This window comes from Chrysochloris asiatica, unplaced genomic scaffold, assembly GCF_000296735.1.
Source record: "Chrysochloris asiatica unplaced genomic scaffold, ChrAsi1.0 scaffold00101, whole genome shotgun sequence".
In the NCBI taxonomy this organism is placed as follows: Eukaryota; Metazoa; Chordata; class Mammalia; order Afrosoricida; family Chrysochloridae; genus Chrysochloris; species Chrysochloris asiatica.
In genome coordinates this window covers 10,313,678-10,320,981 of record NW_006408619.1, presented here as the reverse complement: position 1 = coordinate 10,320,981, position 7,304 = coordinate 10,313,678, and the positions used below count along the sequence as shown (strand labels likewise).

Genomic DNA, 7,304 nt, shown 5'->3' with positions numbered 1-7,304 from the left:
ATGAAAATCAAATGGCAGGACATTTCCAATGCCTCCACTTGTGTTTCCAGTATGGGACCTGGGAACAAGATGGAAAGGAGGATGTGGGCTTCTGGGACAAGCTGGCTCAAGGCATCAGACATCAGGGGTACAAAAGTAGTCACCCTCTTGGACCCAGCACATTGTAGATCCCCAGGGAGTAGCTATGGCCTGCGGACCTGCCTGCCTGCCTGCCAGTAGCCGGAGATGCTTTGAAGTTTGTAGTTGAAGGTTAGTTTCCTGGCCCAGCTCCATCTGGCAACTTAAGTTTAGAGGCAGTGAAGGGTGGGGTGGGGAAGGGAGCTGGGGACACAGTACAGAGAGTGGGAGCGGGGGTTTGGAGTCAGTTGGTGTGACTGGGAAGGGGTATGTGCTGTCAGGTTTCTCTAAATAAACCCAGTGCCCCAGCTGGTGTCTCATTTCTATAAAGTGGGTGGAGAGAAAGACACTGGTTATTTGTAGAACCAATCAGTATTGCCCTTTGAATGAAAACCGGCAAAAATGGACCGGTTTGCCCCCTTAGATACTGTTTATTCACACACATACAGCATGACTCTGAACCTGGAATGTTATAAACATTGGTGGTTGCTCCTACTGTTCACTGCGTGTGTACCAAGCCGTTAACATACATTTGTTCACCCACTGGCATTGTTATGATCCGCTCTTCACACACAAGAAAATTTACTTTAGTATGCTAACTGACTTTGAGGCTTGAAGCTTGACCTGGGGACAGACAGAAAAGGGATTTGAACTCTTGACTCCAATCAGTGTACACAGCATATGGAGGGGGTAGGAGGATCCAACAGCTTAGTTGAGGAGACTGATGGTTTTAGCCCAAAAATATGGTCTCCCCACCTTCGTTGATGCGCCTTAGGGTTCATCCCTACAAACGCTGAGGACACAAGGCTTCTGTAAGATTTACTTTTGGGTTTAAGCTAACGTGTTAACAACTGAGACCTTGGTTTATAGGGGGCATCAAGGAGAGAGTTTAGCCTCCCGAGCAGGCTCCTCCGATCTTCCACTTTTAAGCATTCTGCCGGGTCACAAACGGTCTCAAAGGCCTCCCGCTCAGTCCAGCAAGGCTGCCCTGAACTCCCACGGAAGCGCGGGCTCCTTGCTCCGGCCCACCCCTGCTCCAACGATGTCCAAAGAGGTGTCGGGCCCGTCCCTGGCACCGCCTCCTCCCCGGCGAGGCCCAATGCAGTGGTGGCCCCACCCCGGTCCTGCCCGGGCGGCCGCCGTTAGCCTGGCCCTGCGGCAGCCCGCGGCCAAGCAGCCGGGAGTAGCGGCCCACGTTCGGATCTCGCCCTCCCACATTTCGCTTGCCTGCTCGGTATGGCTAGCTACCTGCGGGTCGTACGCTCGCTCTGCAGGGTCCCTGGCGCTGGGTCGGCCTGGGCGCCCGCAGCCCAGACAGCCCCGAATTTGCAAGAGCAGCCGCGGCGCCACTGTGAGTACCGCGCGCAGGGGCCGGGCGGGGCGACTTGGTGGCTCCGGGGCGGGCTGGGGACACACGCGAGTCCGGCACACAAAGGGCCTGGGGGGCTCCTCTCCCCGCGCTGCTCCAGGAGCTGTCTTGGAGACTTGAAGGACGACGGTGGCAACTGGTGGCCCTGGCGACGCTGGGCCGGGCTCTGCAGCTGTATGCAGGCGGGGGCTCCGGGCTGCCCTACGCCCCCCAGTTGTGCCAGGAGGGGGGAACTGGGGGGCTCCTGAGTTCAGAAGGTATCCTAGTCTTCCTGCGTACTAGGAGGGAGGTACGCAACTGAGGGGTGATGGAGCACCCCTAGCCGTTCCTCGGGCTGCAGCGCCGCGGCTGCTCAGACAAAGGCGGCTAGGGGGAGGCATTCACTTCCACTTCCTTTCTGCCAGGCGCGCTAATCCCTCTTCACTGTTGGGCCCACGTCAGCCTTTTTTGGAGCAGTTTACGAGACAGTTGGAGGAGCGTCCTTTTTATTTTCGTCTATTGTGTATTTTCTCCTATTCCCGGGCTCCTTCACCACCACGTCAGTTTCCATGCCTGACCTTCTCCCTAGCTCGATCTGTCTTTTCTTTCCAGCCGCTGCTGGCTCTGCCAGGCTCCCGCTTCAAACAAACCTGGCAGCCTGAGCAAACTGTCACTTTTTTGAATCGTTTGTACAGCTTCTGGGGTACTCTTAGCTTCCTGCTTAAGGAGAGAACACAGTAGCCAGATTACAGTAAGCAGCACTTAACCCAAACCCCCGCTGCCTACCCAGGCCGCTCTGTCTGGCGTGTGGGCATCGGCTCCCTCCCTTTGAGGATCCTCCAAGACCAGCTTCAAAAGACTGGGAACAATGTAGGTCCTTTGGCCCTGTCTGATGCATGTTGCCACGGAAACCTGACCTGGCCAGGAGCCCCTTGGGATGAGCCAGAGAGTGAAGAAGAGGGGGTGGGGCCCACCTGACTGGCTCAGCCAGGGGAGGTAATCTTTAACCAAGTGTGGGAGCAGTCAACCAGAACTGGGGGGGGGGGGGGGTGTAAAGGTGGAGCTTGGGCCCCAGCCTTCATGTGCCAATGAGAAAGGCGCATTTCTGCTTTTGTCTCTTAAGAGATCAATCCTGCAACTCAGTGTGCCAAGTGCCCGCAGGTCCCAAACATAGATTTCCATATGGCACGGTCTTCAGCAAAATAGGGTGGAAATTAGATGCATTCTCTAATCATCCCTTTTTTTCTGCACTGATGGTAAACAAACAAACTAGACACATACACAGAGCTTCTTAGAACCTGGATTTCCGTAAAAAGAGCAATCTATGACAAGTAGTTCCAAATGTCCCCAAGCAGGTTGGTTATTAATGGGAAAAATGACTGGTGTTTGAATTGGACATTAGGCCATACAAATGTGACCTCTACCCGCTTGTTACCTGGCAACACTGTTGGAGACAGAATACTTGGCATTCCCTGTGATGACAAGAATATGCTTTTGGCTAAAACAGTCCTGTGTCTCTGCTGTGGCGTGGTTCCCACACGTCTCTAGTTGTTGCGGCACCATAGGCCTCCAGCGACTGCTGCTAGCGGTTCTAAACCGTGAAGATAAATGAACTTGGGGAAGAGTGGGCAGGCTCTGCTTATGCATTCCAAGGGAGAAATACTTTTCTAGCACTAGTTTATTTCACTTGTAGTTGGGAGATGAATTATCTCTGCCTGCCTTTTAATTTTTCATATCTTTTTGGTTGCTTGCCTGTATTCTTAGTCTCCAGGACAAATTATTTAATGATTCAAGGTTTTACAGACCTGCTTATTTGGTCTTATTTGGTCTCCACTGAGTCTTATTATAACTACACCATTTAAAGCCCATAGTTGCCCCACCTGAGCTATTCTGGGTGTGCTGCAGGATAATGCAAGATCGGTGGTTCAAACCCACCTCGGAAACCCTATACAGGGTCCCTGTGAGTTGGAACCAACTCGATGACATTTCACAACGACAAATGCTTAGCTTCAGTTGTTGTTTAGTGCCATTGAATCCATTCTGACTCATGCCCTGTATAGGATTTCTGAGGCTGTAAATCTTGGCGGAAGCAGAAAACCTCATATTTCTTCCGCAGTGCTGCTGGTGGGCTCAAACTGCCAACCTTGTGGTTTGCCATCCAACATTTGTCCTACAAAGCCAATACACTCCCTTTTGGGTCAGTAGGTTTTAAGAAAAACCTTTATGGACAGACTGGGGTGTGCCCCCAAGCCCTCTGTGTGAGGGAGGTCGAGGCCTCTTGGGTTGATGCCATTAAAGGTATGATGTGCCGAAAACTGATTATTTAGAGGCAGGGTCTATGTTTCTGCTCTGTGGTTGACACTTTAGCAGCCCTGTGTTAAATAAAAATGCCAGCAGGTTGCCAAATATGAGGATGTTCTAAGTTGTGACCTTATCCAAGGCAGGGAGACCAATGCTTGGGACAGATGCCATCCATACATGTGTGATGATCTAAGTGAATCTGGGGCAATCTGAAGCCCAGACTATGTGTGTGGCAATGCATTCCAGAAGGGGAGACAGTAAGGTCATTGGAACAGGAGGTGAGGTCTGGACAACCCTTACCACAGACAGAAATGGCTGAAACTGACTTCCGTTTATGCCTTCATCAGGTATTTATTGCATCACTAATAGCGTAGTGCTTACGAATCGGGCTACGAACCTTAGGGTCGGCAGTACGAAACTACCAGCGGTTCCTCGGGAGAAAGATGAGGGCAGTCTGCTCCTGTAATGATTGTTGTTGTTGTTGTTATGTGCCATCGAGTCGGTTCCGACTCCACGGCACATAACCACCACCACCACTATATGCCTGGTGTGGCACTGTGGGCTAATGCATCAGACTGCAAAGTCATTTGAACTACAGGTTCTGTGGTTCAAGCTCATCAGCTGCTCCTTGGAAACCCTATATAGGATCGCTGTGGGTCAGAATCAACTTGACGGCACTTAACAACAACAACAACAAGAACTATATACCAGGCTAAGTCCTATACAGGGTCGCTATGAGTCCAATCCGGTTTGATGGCACTTATCAATAACAACATATATACCAGGTACCACGCTAGGTGCTGGGAATAGAGCTGGGACTAAGGCCGGCAAGAATTTCTGCCTTTCTGGTGCTTCAGTTCTAATGCTGAAGAGGACAGACAATAAACAAGAGAAGCTGACTACAATCACTCAATACTGACGGTTCTGATCTACTCAGGCGCCTTTGCAAAAAGGCCTGATGATCTACTTCTGAAAACTCAGTCATTGAAAACCCTATGTATGGAGTACAGTTCTAATCTGAAAACTGTGGGGTCTCTATGAGTCAGAGGCAATTCTACAGCAACTTTTTTCTTTCTTTCAATATAATGTTTAATGGAATGGTATGTTGTTGTTGTTAAGTGCCGTCGAGTCGATTCCGACCTATAGCGACCCTGTATAGGGTTTCCACGGAGTAGCTAGTGAGCTTGAACTGCCGACCTTACAGTTCAAACGGCTTTACAGTCTGGTGCATTAACCCACAGCGCCACACCAGGACTCCATATACACAATATATGACGGGGCAAGTGCCATTGAGTCTGTTCCAACTCATAGTGACCCTGTATAGGGTTTCTGAGGAGCAGCTGGTAAACTTGAACTGCCGACCTTGCAGTTCAAACTGACTTTGCAGTCCAGCACATTAACCTGCAGCGCCACACCAGGACTCCACAGAGTGTGTTGTGTTGTTATTGCCATTGAGTCCATTCAGACCCATAGCAACCCTATATAGGGTTTCCAAGGAGCAGCTGGTGAGCTTGAACCACCAACCTTGTGGTTTAAACTGACCTTGCGGTCAAGTGCATTATCCTGCAGTGCCACACCTCCCATAACGACCCCGTATAGGACTTCACAGAGTATGTTATTGTTATTATTAAGTGCTGTTGGGTCAGTTCTGACCCATAGCGACCCTGTAAAGGTTTTCCGAGGCTGTAAATCTTTACTGGAGCAGAAAACCTCATCTTTCTCCTGCGGAGCGGCTGGTAGCTTTGTACTGCTGACCTTGAGGTTCGTAGCCGGATTTTGTAACCACTACGCTACCATAGAGTATACTGAGGTGAAAAAGTTAGGATAGGAGGTCAGGGTCTGTGGAGGACTTGTGGGGAGCTGAGAAGTGTTGTGAACTTGAGTGCCAGCTGCTGTTGGAGGCTGTTGTAAAAACCTGGTGAGAGCTATTGGTGGCTTGAACCTGGGTGATAGATAGCACAGGGTCTGGGGTGGGGGTGTGAGTAGTAGTAAAAAGTGGTTTCTGAATGGATTTTGAAGGAAGAACGAATAGATTTGTTGATAGCTTAATACAGGTGTGAGAGAGAAACAGGGCAGTGAAGGACAATATTGGAATCTCTTCCAGAATTGCCTCGAGTGTCTGGGAATGTGGAATTTCGCCCACTTTCTGCTCCTTTGCTGGGACATGCTGGCTGGCTGATCAGCTTCTTCGCTGAGAGCAGCGTGGGTGGCAGAAGTGGTTACACTTGGGGGTAGCTGTGTGGGAGGGACCTCCAACCTTGAATTAGGAGCAGCTCTAGAAATTGGGGACAGGTTTGGAAATCCTTCCACTCAGTGTTAGATGCCAGGAAGCCCCAGGCGGGGTGAGAAGAGGTGAATCTCTCCTGCGGCTGGTGTAATCCCATCCTGCACTCTTACCAATAGGACAGTGTTTGTGCAACACGCCACCTGGAGATTCATGGTAGTTCTTAGTTTGGAAGCTTTCTTGGACTTCATGCGGCTTGTTTTTACTTGAGAGGTGCATGGGATAAACCCAAACCCAACCAGTTGCTGTCGAATTGATTTTGGCTCATGGTGATCTTGTGTGTAGATTAGATGTTCCATAGGGTTTTCAATGACTGTGGCCTTTCAGAAGTACATCACCAGGCTTTTCTTCTGAGGTACCTTTGACTGGGTTTGAAACAACAACCTTTTGGTTAGTAGTTGAACACTTAACTGTTTGTACCACCCAGGGACTATTAACAACTTGTTACTGTTGAGTGAGTTCTGACTCATGGGACAGAGTGGAACTTCTTGAACAACACACAGGGATCTCAAACTCCCATGTGCTGGACCCCTGTACTGAAAAGACAGAGGTACCTTCTCAGCCCAGCGATGAGTGAGCACCAGTTCAGCGTGCCTGAAGGAAGTGATTCTTCAAGAGCTACTTCATATCTAGATTTGTATGTAAAATCTCTAATTTTCAAACCTTGGCTACCAATTGGCATTTATGAGTTGGGCTGCTAACCTCAGCTTGAAAATATCATGACTTGGGTCAGGTGCACCTTAGTCTTCAAGCTGACATCTTAAGGTCTGCAGTTTGAAACCACCAGCGAATCCGCTGTTGAAAGATGAGCCTTGGAAACCCTATGCAGGGTCTCCGTGAGTCAGAACCTACTCCACGGCACACAACCAACCAACCAACCAACCAACCAACCAATATATTTTTTATGATTATGGACTTTTGTTGTTGTTGTTAGGTGCCATCAAGTAGGTACTGACTCATAGTGACCCTATGCACAACAGAACGAAACACTGCCCGGTCCTGGGCCAACCTCACAACTGTTGATACGCTTGCTGTCACTGATGCTGCCACTTTGCCAGTACGTCTCGCTGGGGGTCTTCCACCTTACTAAACATGATATCCTTCTTCAGTGACTGGTCCCTACTGATAATATGAGAGTATGAGAGACCAAGTTTGGCCATCCTGGCCTCTAAGGAGCATTCTGGCTGCACTTCTTCCAACACAGATCTATTGGTTCTTTTGGCAGTCTATGGCACTTTCAATATTCTCTAGCAC

General features: G+C 49.8%; 1 protein-coding gene across 1 annotated transcript in view; it reads left to right on the top strand.

Annotated features, from left to right (window-relative positions):
- The first annotated feature begins 1,233 nt into the window (after positions 1 to 1,233).
- The window catches only part of IDH2 (isocitrate dehydrogenase 2 (NADP+), mitochondrial), a 33,580-nt gene continuing 27,509 nt past the window's right edge, over positions 1,234 to 7,304 (top strand). Inside the window, exon 1 of the mRNA XM_006867130.1 lies at positions 1,234 to 1,468. Coding sequence (XP_006867192.1) covers positions 1,354 to 1,468 — 115 coding nt within the window. The 5' untranslated portion in view covers positions 1,234 to 1,353. The remainder of the gene's footprint in view (positions 1,469 to 7,304) is intronic.